The sequence below is a fragment of the Aotus nancymaae genome, unplaced genomic scaffold, assembly GCF_030222135.1.
Source record: "Aotus nancymaae isolate 86718 unplaced genomic scaffold, 86718_ANA_hifiasm-v0.15.2.pri h1tg000028l, whole genome shotgun sequence".
Classification (NCBI taxonomy): Eukaryota; Metazoa; Chordata; class Mammalia; order Primates; family Aotidae; genus Aotus; species Aotus nancymaae.
Window position 1 is genome coordinate 25,957,907 of NW_026988441.1, and position 20,281 is coordinate 25,978,187.

Below are 20,281 nucleotides of genomic sequence, written 5' to 3' on the forward strand. Positions count from 1 at the left end.
TCACACAGGCTGGAGTGCAGTGGCATGATTTTGGCTCACTGCAACCTCTGCCTCCCAGGTTCAAGCAATTCTCCTACCTCAGCCTCCTGAGCAGCTGGGACTAGAGGCATGCGCCACCATGCCCGGCTACATTTTTTGTTTGTTTGTTTTGTTTTGTTTTGCAACAGACTGTTGCCCAGGCTGGAGTACAGCGGCATGATCTCCGCTCACTGCAACCTCCACCTCCCGGGTTAAAGCAATCCTCCTGCCTCAGCCCCCCAGGAGCTGGGATTATAGGCACACGCCACCACGCCTGGCTAATTTTTGTATTTTTAGTAGAGACGGGGTTTCACCATGTTGGTCAGGCTGGTCTCAAATTCCTGACTTCAGGTGATCCACCCACCTCAGCCTCCCAGAGTGCTGGGATTACAGGCGTGAGCCACCATGCCAAGCCAAAATCTCTCTCTTTTTTTTTTTTCTTTCTTGAGACGGAGTCTCGCTCTGTTGCCCAGGCTGGAGTTCAGTGGCATGATCTCAGCTCACTGCAGCCTCTGCCTCCCGGGTTCAAGCAATTCTCCTGCCTCAGCCTCCTGAGTAGCTAGGATTACAGGTGGGTACCACCATGCTTAATTTTTATATTTTTGGTACAGACAGGGTTTCACCATGTTGGCCAGGCTGGTCTCGAACTTCTCACCTCAGGCGATCCACCTGCCTTGGCTTCCCAAAGTGCTAGGATTACAGGCGTGAGACATCGCCTCCAGCCTTTTTTTAAAAAATGACAAGGTCCCTGTTGTGCTGGCTGGAGTACAGTGGCGTGTTCATAGCTCACTACAACCTCTAACTCATGGACTCAAGCCATCCTCCTGTCTCAGCCTCCCGAGGGATTGGGACTACAGGAGTACTACCACACCCAGCTAATTAAAAAATTTTATTAATGGATGAGAGGCTTTTTTTTTTTTGAAATGAAGTTTCGCTCTTGTTACCCAGGCTGGAGTGCAATGGCGCGATCTCGGCTCACCGCAACCTCCGCCTCCTGGGTTCAGGCAATTCTCCTGCCTCAGCCTCCTGAGTAGCTGGGATTACAGGCATGCGCCACCATGCCCAGCAAATTTTTTGTATTTTTAGTAGAGATGGGGTTTCACCATGTTGACCAGGATGGTCTCGATCTCTTGACCTTGTGATCCACCCGCCTCGGCCTCCCAAAGTGCTGGGATTATAGGCGTGAGCCACTGCGCCCGGCTTTTCTTTTTTTTTGAGACAGAGTTTTGCTCTTGTTGCCCAGGCTAGAGTGCAATGGAATGATCTCAGCTCACTGCAATCTCTGCCTCCCGGGTTCAAGCGATTCTCCTGTCTTAGGCTCCTGAGTAGCTGGGATTACAGGCATCCGCCACCACTCCCAGCGAATTTTGTATTTTTTTATGGAGTTTCTCCATGATGGTCAGGCTGGTCTCGAACTCCTGACCTCAGGTGATCGCCTGCCTCAGCCTCCCAAAGTGCTGGGATTATAGGTATGAGCTACTGTGCCCATCCAGATGAAAGGTTTTTTATGTGTTGCCCAGGCTGGCCTCGAACACCTGACCACGCCTCCTCCTGCACCAGGACAATTGGCTTGAGCCACCCTGGCTCCCAATTTTTAAATTTTTGTAGAGAGTGGGTCTCGCCATATTGCCCAGGCCAATCTTAACTTCTGGGTTCAAGTGATCCTCCTACCTTGGCTTCCCAAAGTGTTGGGATTACAGACATGAGCCACTAATGCCTTGCCATAGTTTTTGATGAGTTATTTGCATTGTTTAAACTTTTATATATAATGGAAAATGTTTTGAATATTTACATATTCAATTATTAATAATATATTAATTTTTTTTTTGAGACAGAGGTTCACTCTGTTGCCCAGGGTGGAGTGCAATGGCACAATCTTGACTCACTGCAACCTCTCTCTCCCGGGATTAAGCAATTCTCCTGCCTCAGCCACCTGAGTAGCTGGGATTACAGACATATGTCACCATGCCCGGCTAATATTTTTTTTGAGACAGAGTCTCGCTCTGTAACCCAGGTTGGAGTGCAGTGGTGTGATCTTGGCTCGCTGCAACCTCAGCCTCCCAAGTTCAAGCGAGTCTCGTGCCTCAGCCTCCTGAGTAGCTGGGATTACAGGTGCGTACCACCATGCCTAATTTTTGTATTTTTAGTAGAGATGGGGTTTCACCATGTTGGCCAGGCTGGTCTTGAACTCCTGATCTCAGGTAATCCATCTGCCTCGGCCTCCTAAAGTGCTGGGATTACAGGCATGAACCACCGTGCCTAGCCTCAATTTTGTATTTTAATAGAGACAGGGTTTCACCATGTTGGCCAGGCTGGTCTTGAACTCCTAATCTCAGGTGATCCACCTGCCTCGGCCTCCTAAAGTGCTGGGATTACAGGCATGAGCCACCATGCCTGGCCTCAATTTTGTATTTTAATAGAGACAGGGTTTCACCATGTTGGCCAGGCTGGTCTCAAACTCCTGACCTTAAGTGATCTGCCCACCTCAGCCTCCCAAAGTGCTGGGATTACAGGCATGAGCCACCACGCATGGCCTTTATATTGACTTTGTGCAAATCAAATTCACACGAAATGTGATTATACTGCATTTTCATGAGGCGGCTTATCTATAGTCAGAGTGGCAGACCTGGTTTGGTTTGATTTATCAATATGGAAGATCTTTACTATTGGGGACAAGATATGACCGTTCACTTCTCATACTCTCCTCTGTCACCTCCCTTTCAGAAAGCATGCTCTGAATTGCCATCGGATGAAGCCTGCTCTCTTCAGCGTGCTCTGTGAGATCAAGGAAAAGACAGGTAGGCTGTTTAGAAGACATATCCTGGCTGGGCACGGTGGCTCACGCCTGTAATCTCAGCACTTTGGGAGGCCGAGGCGGGCAGATCACCTGAGGTTGGGAGTTTCAGACTAGCCTGATCAGCATGGAGAAACCCCGTCTCCATTAAAAATACAAAAATTAGTCGGATGTAGGGGCACATGCCTGTAATCCCAGCTACTCGGGAGGCTGAGGCAGGAGAATCGATTGAATGGGAGGTGGAGGTTGTGGTGAGCCGAGATCGTGCCATTGCACTCCAGCCTGGGCAACAAGAGTGAAACTCCATCTCAAAAACAAAAAGAAGACACTTCCTGTGTGTGTCCATGGTTGCAGCAGCCACGTGCACCTCTGCTCTTGGCTCAGCCCTCATGTGCTGGTGGGCCATTTTTCTCATCCCCTCTCTCTTGCAGAGGACCACTGGGATGTTTTCTTTCTGCCTTATCACTGCCCTGGTTTCTGGTATGCACACTGATTTATTTTGTAGTTTATAACTGAAAAATATTGTTGCAAATCAGTAACTAGCAGCTGCATTCTAGGTTGATCTAAGAGATGCTTAGCATTCAGTCGTATAGAAAAAGGAAGAATGGCTGGGTGAGGTGGCTCACGCCTGTAATCCCAGCACTTTGGGAGGCTGAGATGGGCGGATCATGAGGTCAGGGGTTTGAGACCAGCCTCACCAACGTGGAGAAACCCCGTCTCCACTAAAAATACAAAAATTAGCTGAGTGTGGTGGCACGCACCTGTAGTCCCAGCTACTCAGGAGGCTGAGGCAAGAGAATCGCTTGAACCTGGGAGGCAGAGGTTACAGTGGGCCTAGACTGTGCCATTGCACTCCAACCTGGGCAACAGAGCAAGACTCCATCTGAAAAAAAAAAAAGAAGAAGAAAAAGGAAAAATGATAGACTTAGTAAAGTTGAATGAGAACAATTTTGTTGGCTGGGCATGGGGGCTCACGCTCTTAATTTCAGCACCTTGGGAGGCCAAGGTGGGTGGATCACAAAGGCCAGGAGTTTGAGACTAGGCTGGCCAAGATAGTGAAACCCCCTCACTACTAAAAATACAAGAAAATTAGCCGAGTGTGGTGGCGTGCACCTGTAGTCCCAGCTACTCGGGAGGCTGAGGTAGGAGAATCGCTTGAACCCGGGAGGTGGAGGTCAGTAAGCCGAGATCAGGCCATTGCACTCCAGCCTGGGTGACAGAGTGAGACTCCATCTCAAAAATAAAAAAAAAGTTAGCCAGGTGTGTTGGCAGTCACCTGTAATCCCAGCTACTCGGGAGGCTGAGGCAGAAAAATCACTTGAACCCAAGCAGCAGAGGTTGCAGTGAGCCAAGATCCTGCCACTGCATTCCAGCCACAGTGATAGAGTGAGACTCCTTCTCAAAAAAAAAACAAACAAACAATTTTGTCTGTGTAAGCATCCAAAGTAATCTCCAGGGAAGCCTTCTCCCACTGCAAATCCTTTTTATTTTATTTTTTACAGTTTTATTTTATTTTATTTTTTACAGTTTTATTTTATTTTATTTTTGGAGACAGTCTCATTCTGTCACCCAGGCTGGAGTGCATGGTGCCATCTTGGCTCACTGCAACCTCTGCCTTCCAGGTTCAAGTGATTCTCCCACCTCAGCCTCCCAGGTAGCTGGGATTACAGGCGTGTGCCTCCATACCCAGCTGATTTTTGTATTTTTTGTAGAGATGGGGTTTCACCATGTTTGCCCAGGCTGGTCTCAAACTCCTGAGCTCAAGTGATCTGCCCACCTCAGCCTCCCAAAGTGCTGGAATTACAGGCATGAGCCCCTATGCCCAGACAATTCTTTTGTTAAAAAAACCACAACACTTTTCTTTTTTTTGAGAAAAGTTGAAAAAATAGTACAGCGAGTACTCATACCTCCTCCTCCTGGCTTCCTGTCTCATCATCACCTTCAGAGCAATAGTACAAATATCAAAACCAGGAAATTACCCTGAGTACAATGCTCTTTTCTTTTTTTTTGAGACAGTCTTGCTCTGTCACCCAGGCTGGAGTGCAGTAGCGCGATCTCGCCTCATCGCAACCTCCACCCTCAGGTTCAAGCAATTCTCCTGCCTCAGCCTCACGAGTAGCTGGGATTACAGGCGTGTTCTACCACGCCCGGCTAATTTTTGTATTTTTAGTAGAGATGGGGTTTCACCACATTGGCCAGACTGGTCTCAAACTCCTGACCTCAAGTGGTGATCCGCCTGCCTCAGCCTCCCAAAGTGCTGGGATTACAGGCGTGAGGCGCCGCACCCAGCTGAGTACAACGCTCTTTAACTGAACTACAGACCTCATTTGGAGTTCCCCAGTTTTTGCCCTAATGCCCTTTTCTGCCCCAAATCTCACACTGTATTTAGTCATCATGTCTCTTTGGTCTCCTCTTATCTGTGACCTTGTCATCCATGACGCTGACCATTTTAAGGAGAAGCGCTCAGTCATTTTGTAGAACAAGCCTCAGGTTAGTCGGCTGTTTCCTCGAGATTGGACTGAAGTTGTGCGTTTGTGGCCAAAGTCTCACAGAGGCGATGTGTGTGTCCTCACCACGTTGTGTCAGGGAATACGTGCTGTCAATATGTCCTGTCACTGCTAATGTTGACCTTGATCATGAAGGTTAATAACAATTTGAAAATACTTTACAAGTGAGGCCACCAAATAAGGCGAAGATATTTAAAACAAGGGTCGTCTGCACAATGGTTGTCACTTGATTTCATAGAGTGAGTTGGTCTTTGAGGTCAGTTATTTGAATTTTGTGTGTCACTTCAGAGCCTAGCACTTCACAGATGCTGAGGCTTGTGGAAAAAGTGTGTTGTTGTACAAAGATGTGTTTCTTTCTGAACACTGTTTTGGTGCAAGATTGATGTGTACTTGACATATACAGTGGTTGAGAATGGTAAGAGGGTCTGAATTCTGCCTCCACCTCTGGCTGCATGAAACTGGTCCTTGACTGAATCTTTCTCTGTTCCTGGTCCTCCTCTGATTTGGGGGCAATAATAATACTTAGCTCATGGTTACTGAGAGCTGTTGAGGGCGGGTGAGTTCATACATGTAAGGCAGTGGGTATGGTACCCAGCCATCAGTTGGGATCTGGTGACTAAAGAAGAAATTCAAGTTTAAATCTACATTTGCTGGGCGCGGTGGCTCACGCCTGTAATCCCAGCACTTTGGGAAGCGGAGGCAGGCGGATCACAAGGTCAGGAGTTCGAGACCAGCCTGGCCCACATGGTGAAACTCCGTCTCCAAAACAAAAAAAATCTACATTTAAGTTTCACCTAAATGCTATAAGAACATGATGTCTTTAACCCTAACCAGTGTGAATTTTTTTTTTTTTTGAGACAGTCTCACCATGTCACCCAGGCTAGAGGGCAGTGACATGATCTCGGCTCACTTCAGCCTCCTGAGTGGATGATCCTTCCACCCCAGCCTCCCAAGTTGCAAGCCACCTTGCCCAGCTAATTTTTTTTTTCTTTTTTTCTTTTTTGAGACAGAGTTTCACTCTTGTTACCCAGGCTGCAGTGCAATGGTGTGATCTTGGCTCACCGCAACCTCTGCCTCCTGGGTTCAAGCCATTCTTCTGCCTCAGCCTCCCAAGTAGCTGGGATTATAGGCATGTGCCACCATGCCCAGCTAATTTTTAATATTTTTAGTAGAGACGAGGTTTCTCCATGTTGGTCAGGCTGGTCTCGAACTCCCGACCTCAAGTGATCCACCCACTTTGGCCTCCCAAAGTGCTGGGATTATAGGCGTGAGCCACCACGCCCGGCCTAATTTTTGTATTTCTTGTAGAGACAGGGTTTTGTCATGTTGCCCAGGCTGGTCTGAAACTCCTGGCCTCCCAAAATGCTAAGATTACATGTGTGAGCCACTGTGCCCAACCAGGCTTATATTCTGTTCTGCCTCTGCCTTCTTTAGCCCGTTCTCTAAGGAGCCCTGATTTCTTTCAGAGCAAATCTTGACCTTTGATGTACTTATTGCTGTTGGGGTGTTGCTGCTCTTGGACATTCTTAGGACACAGAGCTAAGGAATATTTGTGGGTTATTACAAATGCGTTTGTACACACACACGCAGGCGCGTGTGCATTCACATCTGTTTCCTATGTCTGTATATATTAAAAACCATGCGTTTATTACGATATCTTTATTTTTGTTCTTTTATCATTGTTATTATTTTTGAGACAGAATCTCACTCTGTTGCCCAGGCTGGAGTGCAGTGGTGCGATCTTGGCCTCCCAGGTTCAAGCAGTTCTCCTGCCTCAGCCTCCCGAGTAGCTGGAATTAAAGTGTGCACCACTATGCCTTGCTAATTTTGTACTTTTAGTAGAGACAGGGTTTCACCATGTTGGCCAGACTGGTCTCAAACTCCTAACCTCAAGTGATCTGCCCACCTCAGCTTTCCAAAGTGCTGGGATTACAGATGTGAGCCACCGTGCCCAGCTTATTTTTATTTTTGAGACAGGGTCTCACTCTGTCACCAGACTGGAATGCAGTGGCGAAGTCACACCTCATTGCAGCCTCAACCTCCTGTGCTCAAGCAATCCTCCCATCTTGGCCTCCCAAAGTGCTGAGACTACATGTGTGAGCCACTGTGCCTGGCCCATTCCAGTATCTTTAATTCTAGTCCACCACAGGGTTCCCACTATTTTTTCCCTCTCTCCAGCTTTGTGACTCCTTTTTTTTTTTTTTTTTTTTTGAGATGGAGTTTCGCTGTTGTTACCCAGGCTGGAGTGCAATGGTGCGATCTTGGCTCACCGCAACCTCCGCCTCCTGGGTTCAGGCAATTCTCCTGCCTCAGCCTCCTGAGTAGCTGGGATTACAGGCATGCGCCACCATGCCCAGCTAATTTTTGTATTTTTAGTAGAGACGGGGTTTCACCATGTTGGCCAGGATGGTCTCGATCTCTTGACCTCATGATCCGCCCGCCTCGGCCTCCCAAAGTGCTGGGATTACAGGCGTGAGCCACCGCACCTGGCCTTGTGACTCCTTTCTCTAACAGTGAGAGCCTGCTCTTGTCCTCAGAACTTTCGCGTGTGTAATCAATCTCCCACCTCCCTCACCCCCAAGTATACTTAATCCCCCGGCCAAGCAGACTCCTCTTTGTCCCCATCCCCCAGCAGACCGCTGCTGCTGATAGCCCCCACGTGATGCACCCCCTGTTGGTCTCCAACACCCAGTGCCAGGTCGTCCTCCCCCATGGGGCTCGGTGCTGGGCTGTGATGCCCTGGCTCCCTGCCCACCTCAGATGCCTCTCATGGGCGTGTGAATATCTGATGACCTGTCTTAGCTGTTCCTTATTTAAATTGTGGAGAGCAGATGCTATGGAAATGGAAACACAAAGGTTAGGCTTTCTTGGGGAACCAGACACACGAGTCTCTTGTTAGCAGTGAACTGGTTTTAAGCAAATTTGTCCTCAACCCCCTGGCAGCACTCCCTGCTGGTGCTTCAGCATTCGCATGGGTGAGCTGGACAGGCGGGGGCTCTGCACCCGAATGAGCCCTGAGTTCTATGGGCTGAGGGAAACTGCTCTCCAACAACACAGGCAGTGTGTATCCACCCGCTGGAGACACTGGCTATGGTCACATGTTCCTTAGTATTGTGGGATTGTGGAATGTTTGTCTATTTCACTCTTCACCTAATAAAAATAAGCCAGTGTCAGCAGCACCCGCTGAGGCAAGTGTACCACCAGGCACAGGAGGCCCAAGCTGTCCCCTGCTCAACCCTGCCCACCTCTGCCCCTGCCCCCAGGAAGCAACCTTTGGGGGCTTCCCACTGCCCACAGCAGGTGTTTAGCAATGCAACATCTGGAATTAAGCAATAATAAAAAGCTATTTTAAAAAGTACTTTAAGATGGGGCGCAGTGGCTCATGCCTGTAATCCTAGCACTTGGGAGGCCAAGGCGGTGGGGTCACCTGAGGTCAGGGGTTCAAGACCAACCTGGCCAACATGGTGAAACCCCCGTCCCTACTAAAAATACCAAAAGGTAGCTGGACATGGTGGCAGGCGCCTGTAATCCCAGCTACTAGGGAGGCTGAAACAGGAGAATCATTTGAACCTGGGAGGCGGAGGCTGTGGTGAGCAGAGATCTCACCACTGCACTCCAGCCTGGGCAACAAGAGCGAAACTCTGTTTCAAAAAAAAAAAAGTACTTTAAGGCTGGGCGCTGTGGCTCATGCCTGTAATCCCAGAACTTTGGGAGGCTGAGGTGGGTGGACCACCTGAGGTCAGGAGTTCGAGACTAGCCTGGCCAACATGGTGAAACCCCGTCTCTACTAAAAATGCAAAAATTAGCTGGGCGTGGTGGCACACACCTGTAATCCCAGTTACTCAGAAGGCTGAGGCAGGAGAATCGCTTGAACCTGGGAGACGGAGATTAGTGAGATGACATTGTGCCACTGTACTCCAGCTGGGGCGACACAGTGAGACCCTGTCTCAAAAAAGAAAGTACTTTAATCAGCTGTAGTCTCAGGAAGCTGTCATTCTCGACCTTCTTCCTACCAGTGAGCTGCTGGGGCTGAACAAGAAACCAGTTCTCCAGAGTGTGGGTGTTCCACCTGGGCACACCTCTTTGTAGCTCCGTCTGCTCCTGTGTGGATGTTACTGCATGAGTCTGTCAGTCTCAAACTCAGCAGTTTCAGGAGGGAAAACAAGAGTTGATACCAACTGCTGCCAGTGCAGCTGTCTGTCCATTTCAGCCCCTGGCACGTCCCCGCCCCGTCCTCCTAGGCTTCAAGGTCCATGCTCCAGACAGTTTTTATTTACTTATTTTTTTTAGACACAGAGCCTCACTGTGTTGCCCAGACTGACCTCAAACTCCTGGGCTCAAGTGATCCTCCCACCTCAGCTTCCCCAGTGGTTGGAGTGCAGTGGTTCGATCTTGGCTCACTGCAACCTCCGCCTACTGGGTTCAAACAACTCTCCTGCCTCAGCCTCCTGAGTACCTGGGATTACAGATGCCTGCCACCATGCCCAGCTAATTTTTGTGTTTTTAGTAGAGACGGAGTTTCACCATGTTGGTCAGATTGGTCTCAAACTCCTGACCTCATGATCCACCCACCTCAGCCTCCCGAAGTGCTGGGATTACAGGTGTGAGCCACTGTGCCTGTCCTGACTTTTTTTTTCCTTTTTGATATGGGGTCTTAATATGTTGCCCAGGTCAGTCTTGAACTCCTGAGCTCAAGTGATCCTCCTGCCCTAGGCTCCCAAGGTGCAGGGTTATAGGCATGCCCTACTCCACCCGGCCACTCAGGACTTTTGACTCCTCCAAGCCGAGTCCCAAGGCCGCTGCAGGGCTCAGAGCATAAGCCACCTGGGCATTTCCTTGGAAAGTAATGCTTTCTTCCCACTGACTGGTTCAAACGTCTGGGTACAGGGTATGTTTTGGGGTGCAATGGGGCAGGGATGAGACAACTGCTCCTCCCCAAAACACATAAGCCATCCACAGTTGCCCAGAACCGGGGGCTATCTGTTCCTGAGTGTCACCTACAGTGTCCAGGTGTCTCTTCACATCAGGAAGTGCAGTCACTGACTGCTGTGGGTCCTACCTGTGGGCCACCAGCCTTGATGTGAGGAACAGTTCAGCCTTCTAGTCCCAGAGACAAGCCAGCCAGTGGCAGGAAAGCAAACAAGATCTCGATCCTGCTCCATCTGTCCCCATCCCGTGACCAGGAATGGCCAAGTCTCAGCCCAGAGGAAACTGTTCACCATCCTGATCCTGCACCCTCTGGTACCCATGGGCTGCCTCTCAAAGGGCAATCCCATAAGCCGGGGTCCTGGCATGCTTCTCGATTTAACCCACAGTTCTCACATTGCCCTCTGGCTGAAGTCTGCAGCAGCCTTTATAGTAAAGACCAAACTTCCACAGAGCATTTAAAGCCTGCTGTGGCAGGATGTGGTGGCTCACACCTGTAATCCCAGTGCTTTGGAAGACTGAGGTGGGAGAATCACTTGAACCCAGGAGTATGAGATCAGCCTGGGCAACATAGTAAGACCCCATCTCTACAGAAAAAAAAAAAAAGATTAAGTCTGGTGGGTGTTGACGGAGTCTGGGCAGGCAGCTCAGGGCTTCCTCGAGTTGTTCCCTAGAGCCCTGCACAGCCTCGGGCAGACCCTGTTTCTCCTGTTTTGCAGATGGGCAGTGGGAAGTTCTAAGAGACAGGGGCCTGCCCAGGGCACACCTGTTACCCATAGCGAGGAAACATGCTGCCCCTCACTCATGAAAGGGACCCAGGGCCTGTCCCTCCTGGCCTGCATTCATGGACCCCACACACCCACCTGTGTCATCTGAACAATGACCGTTCCTGGCCAGCGCAGGGTCTAGGATGCGCTGTGCTCTCAGGGTCTGTCCTGGTGCCTTTCTGTTTTTGTTGAATGAAAAACTGTTTCTGGTGACTGATACATATTAACTGAAATCCCTTTCATCCAGTTCATCTTACGAGATTCAGAAGATTGAGTGTTGGGGGCCTGACTTAGAACACAGGGCTTATCACTCACAGCAGCCTGAAAAGAAAGCAGTCCTCTGTGTAAACCCGGCATCACCAGCTGCACTGCCAGCGCTCCCTGGTGAATCCGAGGAACGGCCTGTTGGAGGGATGCAGGCAGGTCCCTCAAATCTTGTCTCCTGGGGTCAGCTCCACCACACCACAGTGCCCGGGCATTCCTGCCCCGAGGTGGTCTCTGAAGGCCAAAGACGCCCTCAGCGTGTGCATTTCCTCCCAAACCCTCCTTCCCAGAAACAGCTGTCCTCCTTGGTGTCTGGAGGAGCTATTCTGAGGAGAACAAAATAAACCCTTGTTAGTTGCAGAGCATTGAATTTAGCTGGGAGGACCAGATGCTGGCCACTGTCCCTTTGCTGAGACCCTGGGACTAGGTATGTTGCAGAATTCAAAAGTGTTGGATTTAAGGTTTATCATGTTGGCTAGGTGCAGTGGCTCACACCTGTAATTCCAACACTTTGGGAGGTTGAGGCAGGCAGATGACCTGAGGTTAGGAGTTCAAGACTAGCCTGGCGAATATGGTGAACCACCCCCCCACCACCACCTGTCTCTACTAAAAATACAAAAATTAGCCAGGCATGGTGGCTGGTACCTGTAATCCCAGCTACACAGGAAACAGGAGAATCACTTGAACCCAGGTTGTGGAGGTTGCAGTGAGCAGAGATCACACCACTGCACTCCAGTCTGGGCAGCAGAGTGAGACTCTGCCTCTAAAAAAATGAAAATAAAAAATAAGGTTTGTCACGTTGATGTTCCCAGTGAGGACTTAGGCGTGACCTGAATTCACACAGTGGTGTTTGGCACCAGAGCAGGGACAGCCTGGCACATTGGAACGGGTCAGGCTTTGCCTCCACATGAGCGTGAGTGCCAGCTTGTATGAAAAACTTCGGATCTTAGGTCTTGAGTGCGTAGGCAGCTCCGAGACGGCATGCTGAGCCCAGAGGCCCCTTGCAGACCCACCCGGCCATCTTGTCCTGGGCAGTTCTCCAGAAGGGGCCTGCTTTGCCTTCTCCACCCTGTGACTCTGTCTCTGGGGAATGAAGTTTCTCAGCCAGAGTGCACAGAGCCCCATTGAGAGGAGTGAATGTAAATAATGCATAACATCAGGGAATGCCTTTTTCTCTTCCTGACTGATGATTGGCCTTGCTAGTAGTTGGCAGGCATAAGCTATCCCTATTCTTTCCCTTCCTCGTCAGCTGGTTGAGTCTGTTGCAATCACAGAATCGGTTCTGTAGGTTCAGCCAGGAAGCTGGGGTATCACAGTGCTCACGGGGGTTTCCTGAGTCCCAACAGTCACCCTGAGGCCTGCAAGTCACCTCTCTGGAACTGAGATTCTTTCTAATTAGCTGTACGGTGGGGCTGAGTCCCATGCACATTTCTTTAGGGTTCTTCTGGGAGTAGACCCCTGGGAGCCAGGGGACTTATTTTCCAGGTTGATTGGAGTGTCTTGTCCTCCCCTCAGTGTCAGGGTAACTCATGAATCCAGCCTCTGAGTCTCATCAGCCATGTGGCTCCAGATACTCACCACAGGGCTGTTTACATTTGATTTAATTAAAACCAAATGCAATTAACCAGTGCATTCCTCAGCCACACCAGCCACATTTCAAGTCTCAGCAGCCACACAGGGCTGGTGCCTCCTGTAATAGACAGGTCTAGAACATTCCATCATTGCCAAAGTGTCTGTCTATTGGACAGACAAGTGGATCCATATATATAAATATACAGATTAAGGAATCTGAAAACAACCTGATGTCCATAACTAGAGAAACAAAATGTGTGTTCAGGCGCCGTGGCTCACGACTATAGTCCTAACACTTGGGGAGGCCGAGGCGGGTGGATCACTCGAGGTCAGGGGTTCGAGACCAGCCTGGCCAACATGGTGAAACCCCCATCTCTACTAAAAATATAAAAATTAGCCGGGCGTGGTAGCAGGTGCCTGTAATCCCAGCTACTCGGGAGGCTGAGGCACGAGAATCGCTTGAATCTGGGAGGCGGAGGCTGCAGGGAGTGGAGATCGTGCTACTGCACTCCAGCCTGGGTGACGGAGCAAGACACTGTCTCAAAAAAAAAGAAAAAGAAAATGTGGCCCATCCATGCAATATTCAGCCGTCAAGAGGAGTGAAGGCTGCATTGTGGGTGCACCTCAAAAACATGCTGGATGAGAGAAATCACAGGTGAAATGTCACTTCACGCGCTGTGTGATTCCATTGATATGAAAAGTCCAGATCACGCAAATCCATAGAGACAGGAAGACTTGTGGTTGTCCGGGGGCTAGGGAGGGGGAGTAGAGAGTTAGCACTCATAGAGACCGGGTTTCTTTTGGGAGGATGAACCACAGAAAGACCACAGAAAGGTTGGTGGTCGCACAGCCTTGGGAATAAACTGAAAACCACTGAATTATTCACTTTAAGCAGGTTAATTCTATGGCATGTGAATTATATCTCAATAAAGCTCACCTCAAGGACTGAGGGGCTTTGGTAGGGGCCGTATCTAAAGGAGTGTGCCTATAGCTTAAGGCCTTTGTGCACCGGCACCTTCTTATGAATTAGCACTTTTTTGCTGCCTCTATTCCCCTGTTTACTTTTCTTCTTAGGGCTTAACCACTGACGGAAACTCAATGTGCCGGGCTGGTTACCTCCCTGTAGGAGACTCAGCCAGAGTCTCACTTGACACTCTTATCTTGTGCGCCTGCACTTTCTGGTTTGTTTTTTTTGACCCCGGACTCCTTTCCTGCAAGACCAGCACCAGGAAAACACAGGGCAGGTCTGTGGTTCGTCTGTCCGGTTGTGGGCTTGGCACACAGTAGGTACTGGGGAACTTCTTTTTTCTTTCTTTCTTTCTTTTTTTTTTATTATTATTTAAGACCTTTATTAACAAGTGTTTGCAGTTTGTTGACTTTTTTGAAAAAATCAAGTTGTAAACTTTTATTACAAATTAAAAATGAAGTTCTTAAAAATCTCAACTTGACCAGATATGAAACAATTTAAAAATCTTTAAAGGCGTATTGAGAAAAACCAGGCTTTTTTAAAAATCATGTTTGTTATTACCAAAAAGAGACATCTTTAGATAAAAATAATAAAAACCCCATGCTGCATAGATAATGCAGATAGTTCTATTTATCTGGTCAACAGGCAAAAAGCAAGTATTTAAGGTCTTCGGCTCCAATCTTTTGTTCATTTCTTATTGCTGGAATTTCTTATTTCTTCTTGTTGGAAGACTAAACCGGATGATGGTAGAGACGGTAAGCCGGCATTTACTCAGCCCCGCCCTGCTCAGCCTCGGGAGCGGACGAATTCTCAGCTGGTGGATCGGCTGCTTTTGTCTCTTTGCCATCTTCTGGTTTAGGGTTTTCTGGGCGTCTGCGTCGGCAATTGAAGTTACCGACGCTGAGGTGGCTGCTGACCTTGGGTCTCATCTCCTTGATTTTCTTTATCCTCTTCATTGCCGTCCTCTCTAGGCTGTCTTTGGCGAGAGGGCCCCTGCGGAATCGTGGTCTATGTCCCCATACATATTCTGCCTCACTGGTCTACCTTGTTCTCCTGCACCCTGGTTGTCAGCACCCTCCATCACTTCTCCCTGCACAGGAGGGTTGGAATATTGTGGTCGACGCCCATAGGGTCTCCGCATGTAGTAAGGTGGGAGCCTTCGCCTGCGGTAGGGCCGGCGTTGTTGGGCCTGGCCTTCGGGAGCACTCTCTGATCCCTCGTTCTTTCCCCCACTCTCACTATTCTGGTAATTTTGCTGGTAATTGCGTGGAGGACCCCTACGACGTGGATAGCGTCTATAATGGTTACGGTCTGCTGCATATTTACTGCCTTGAACTGGAACGCCACCAGGACCTGTAACATTTGCTGTCTCCGCAGCGTTTTCTCCTTCAACATCAAACTCCACGGTCTCTCCATCTCCTACACTGCGAAGGTACTTCCTGGGGTTATTCTTTATGGCAGTCTGGTGTACAAATACATCTGCTTTGGTGTCATTCCTGTTGATGAAACCATATCCGTTCCTTACATTGAACCATTTTACTGTTCCCAAAACCTTCGTTGCGATGATCTTCTTGTCCCCGCTGGCAGGCGCCGTTGATGTGAGGCTGCCCGGGCCACCGCTCCCTGCGCCGCTGCACATAGTGCCGGGCTTGGTGTCGGCGGCGCTGAGGGCGGGGGCGGCGGGCGGCTGCTGGGTCTCGGCGTCGTTGCTCATGGTTGCGGTGATGGTGACTGGGGCCGGCAGTGGCAGCTACGGCTCCTCCCGGGATGTGATGGTAACTAGGCTGGTGGCGGTGGTGGGGCTGCTCAGGGCTCTCTGGGATCCGCTCTCCACCCCCACTACCGATCAAACTCTTCTTTCTTTTTTTGAGACAAGATCTCTCTCTGTCACCCAGGCAGGAGGCACTGGCTCGATCATAAGTCACTGCATCCTTGAATTCCCAGGCTCAAGCAATCATCCTGCCTCAGCCTGTGGAGTAACCGGGACTACAGGTGGGCACCACCATGCCTGGATATTTTTTTGTGGAGATGGGATCTTGCTGTGTTGCCCAAGCTGGTCTTAAACTCCTGTCTTCAAGCAATCCTCCCTTCTCAGCCTTCAAAAGTGCTGGGATTACAACCAGCACTTTTGGAGGCTGAGACCCGCCCAGCCCCAGTGAACTTATTGATACATCAGTTCCTTGGGAAATTCCTTTTAGAGTAGTTAGGGTGTTGGATGGCCTAAAACTCTTTGATCCGCAGGGTGGGAATTGGTTGGTCGTGGTTAGTGTGCATGTTGCTAGGCTGGTGACCTCCCGAAGAGGACCACACCTCATGGTGATTGTAGCCCAGCTCCTGAAGCTTCTAGGCCTTTCCCCATGGCTCTCATTAGTTGTTGTTTGAAATTGGAGCATTTCTTTGGATGAAAAATAAAATTGGGCCACGTAGTGGCTCACGCCTGTAATCCCAGCACTTTTGGAGGCCTAGGCGGGTGGATCACTTGAGGTCAGGAGGTCGAGACCAACCTGGCCAACGTGGTGAAACCCCATCTCTACTAAAAATACAAAAATTAGCCGGGTGTGGTGGCGGGATCCCAGCTACTCGGAAGGCTGAGGCAGGAGTCTAGCTTGAACTCAGGAGGCAGAGGTTGCAGTGAGCCGAGACTATGCCACTGCACTCCAGCCTGGACAACAGAATGAGACTCCATCTCAAAAAAATTAAAAAGAAAAAGAAAATTGCTTATGGTAGACAGACGCCATCAGTGAGTGCTGTTTTTCTTAGCTGTGGCTCTTAAATGTTTGCAAATCCTCATAGGAGCTTGTTTTTCCAGATGCGCTGCCTGGCACATCTGGAAAAATACATATTACAGCACTATATATATTACAGTGTTTTGCTGTCTTCTTTTGCCCTGTTGCCACATGCAAGGACAGTCACACAAACACAAGCCTAAACTGCATCTTATTTTTACTTGGCATCAGCAGTTTATATAATTGTTTGTTTGTTTATTTTTTGAGACAGGGTCTTGCTCTGTCACCCAGTCTGGAGTACAGTGGCGTAATCATGGCTCCATTGCAGCCTTGACTTCCCAGGCTCAGGTGATCCTCCCACCTCAGCCACTTGAGTAGATACAATAGATCCACCCGCCTAGGCCTCCAAAAGTGCTGGGATTACAGGCATGAGCCACTACGTGGCCCAATTTTATTTTTCAACCAAAGAATGCTCCAATTTCAAACAACAATTACAATACTATAGATACAAGCCATGATGCCCAGCTAACTTTGGTACTTTTTGTAGAGAGGGAGGTCTTGCTGTGTTGCTCAGGCTGGTCTTGAACTCCTGAGCTTAAGTGATCCGTCTCAGCCCCTCAAAGTGCTAGGGTTATAGGCATGAGCCACCATACACTCGGCCTATTTATTTTTTAAATATACAGAACAGTAGGAACTTTTTAAAAAATCACCTGGTAGTTTTTTCAGAACTGCAGGGCTTTAATTAACAAACATGTAAACATGTGGAAATGAAATCTGCATATTTCATTGTGATTCCAGCATCTTCAGTTATGACTGGTTGTCATGTATTTTAATTAGAGATGATGGAAATTTGCCTAATGTGATAATCCCTCAGGTGAGTGAATATCTAGTGTGTGGCAGCTACTATTTCAGAAACTGATGAGTGTTTGTTAAGGGTTATTCTTTTTGGCAGGGCGTGGTGGCTCACGCCTGTAATCCAAGCACTTTGGAGGCTAAGGCGGGCGAATCACCTGAGGTCGGGAGTTCAAGACCAGCCTGACCAACATGGTGAAACCCTGTCTTAAAAAATAAAAATAAAAATAAAAAATAAAAAATAAAAAGGTTATTCTTTTTAAAGTCCTATGTTACTTTTTTTTTTTTTTTTTTTTTTTTTTTTGAGATGGAGTCTCTCTCTGTCGCCCAGGCTGGAGTGCATTGGCTCTATCTTGGCTCACCGAAACCTCTGCCTCCTGGGTTCAAGTGATTCTCCTGCCTCAGCCTCCTGAGTAGCTGGGATTACAGGCATGTACCACCACGCCCAGCTAATTTTGTATTTTTAGTAGAGACAGAGTTTCGCCATGTTGGCCAGGCTGGTCTGCCTCAGAGAACAGAACAAGGCCTGTTCTAGTGCCTGTCCTAGAATGTTACTTAAATGAACTAACCTGTGGGATGTGGCCTCAAAGGTAAAGGCAGGTAGTTCTCAATACAAACAGGTTGGGTTCCAGAAGTCTCCTTGTTTACAGTTAAGGAGTGACCTTGGTGCCCATGATGCCCAAGAAACAATAATATGAAACAGCTGTTGGGCCAGGCGGTGGCTCACGCCTGTAATCCCAGCACTTTAGGAGGCTGAGGCAGACAGATCACGAGGTCAGGAGTTCAAGACCAGCCTGGCCAACATAGTGAACCCCTGTCTCTACTAAAAATACAAAAAATAGCCAGGTATGGTGGCTCATGCCTATAGTCCCAGCTGCTCGGGAGGCTGAGGCAGGAGAATCGCTTGAACTCAGGAGGTGGAGGTTTCAGCGATCTGAGATCGTGCCACTGCACTCCAGCTTGGGCAACAGAATAAGACTTCATCTCAAAAAAAAAAAAAAAAAAAAAAGTAGGGGTGGGCAGGGGAACAGCCCTTGGCTGTGTTGGTTGTGTCAGACCATACCTTGAGGTCTGCTGGGGGCAGTGTGGAGGGGCGGGAAGTTGCCTGTTATATCCATGACTCTCTTGGGTTCAGCTGCACGGACACCCTTCAGCCTGTGAGTGGGTCACATCTCCTTCATCCTGCCTTGCTGCCTACTGGTCTGCCCCTCTCCCAAGTTTCTGGTCTCCTTGACCAGACCCTGCAGAACTGAGCCGAGGAGGGACCTCCCTGCCCTTCCTGTGTCTGATTTGAAGCAGTGGCTCTAAAATGGCTCCAGAAAACCTGAGATTTGCTGTGGGGTTTGAGGACATGTCCATTATCAGGTTAAGGAAGGTTCTTTCTATTCTTTGGTTTACCTAAGGGTTTTATTTTTTTTCTTTTTTTAGTCAGAATCTCACTCTGTCACCCAGGCCGGAGTGCAGTGGCGCGATCTTGGCTCACTGCAACCTCCGCCTCTTGGGTGCAAGTGATTCTCGAGCCACTGCCTCCCAAGTAGCTGGGATTACAGGTGTGCGCCACCACGCCCAGCTAATTTTTGTGTTTTTAGTAGGGATGGGGTTTCACTATGTTGGCCAGGCTGGTCTAGAACTCCTGACCTCAGGTAATCCACCCGCACCATCCTCCTAAAGTGATGGGATCAGGGCAATGGCCACCGTGCCTGGCCAGGTTTGCCCAAGCGTTTGAATTGGTTTTGCTAATTTTCCATATGTTTTTTTTTTTGGAGAGGAGGGGGGTCTTGCTCTGTCGAACTGGTTGGAGTGCAGTGGCACAGTCACAGCTCACTGCAGCCTCGAACTCCGGGGCTCAAGCTGTCTTCCTGTCGCAGCTTCCTGAGTAGCTGGGATTACAGGTGTGTCCCACCTGACTCATTTTTTTTTTGTTTTGTTTTTCTCTTTTTTTTTTTTTTTAATTTTTACTTTTCCAACTCATTTTTTAAAAAATTTTATAGAGATGGGGGTCTTGCTATGTTGCTCAGGCTGGTCTCAAACTCCTGGGCTGAAGTGATCCTCCCACTTCGGCCTCCCAAAGTGCTGAGATTATAGGTGTGAGCCATGGTGCCCGGCCTTTCTGCATCTTTTTTTTTTTTTTTTTTTGAGACAGAGTCTCGCCCTGTTGCCCAGGCTACAGTGCAATGATGCGATCTCAGTTCACTGCAACCTCTGCCTCCTGGGTTCAAGTGATTCTTCTGCCACAGCCTCTGAGTAACTGGGATTACAGAGACCCACCACCATGCTCGGCTAATTTTTCTATTTTTAGTAGAGATCGGGTTTCACAATGTTGGCCAGGCTGGTCTTGAACTCCTAACCTTGTGATCCTCCCACCTCAGTCTCCCAAAGTGCTGGGATTACAGGCATTAGCCACCACGCCCGGCCTTCTGTATTTGTTCTTTCTTTCTTTTTATTTTGAAATGGAGTTTCGGTTTTATCGCCCAGGCAAGAGTGCAATGGTGCAATCTCGGCTCATTGCGACCTCCGCCTCCCGGGTTCAATTGATTCTCCTGCCTCACTCCCGAGTAGCTGGGATTATAGGCACATGCCACCACGCCCAGCTAATTTTGTATTTTTAGTAGAGATGAGATTTCTCCATGTTGGTCAGGCTGGTCTCAAACTCCCGACCTCAGGTGGTCCACCCGCCTCGGCCTCCCAAAGTCCTGGGATTACAGGTGTGAGCCACCGTGCCCAGCCTTCTGTATCTTTTAAGCTGTGGCTTTCTCCTTTCAGTGACTGCAGTGATTTACATTGATTTTCATGTGCATTCCTTTGCATTCATTTTCATTTACATTGATGGGGTACACTGGTAGACTTTGAAAGCACCTGTGTGCAGAGATAATTCCTCGTGGTTGTGA

At 48.9% G+C, this 20,281-nt stretch overlaps 1 protein-coding gene and 1 pseudogene across 1 annotated transcript in view; one reads left to right on the plus strand and one right to left on the minus strand.

Annotated features, from left to right (window-relative positions):
* PBX4 (PBX homeobox 4) overlaps positions 1-20,281 on the plus strand; it is a 60,007-nt gene that overhangs the window by 23,020 nt on the left and 16,706 nt on the right. The window contains exon 2 of the mRNA XM_021669207.2: positions 2,743-2,816. Coding sequence (XP_021524882.2) covers positions 2,743-2,816 — 74 coding nt within the window. The remainder of the gene's footprint in view (positions 1-2,742; positions 2,817-20,281) is intronic.
* On the minus strand, positions 14,515-15,529 carry LOC135276772 (Y-box-binding protein 1-like; annotated as a pseudogene).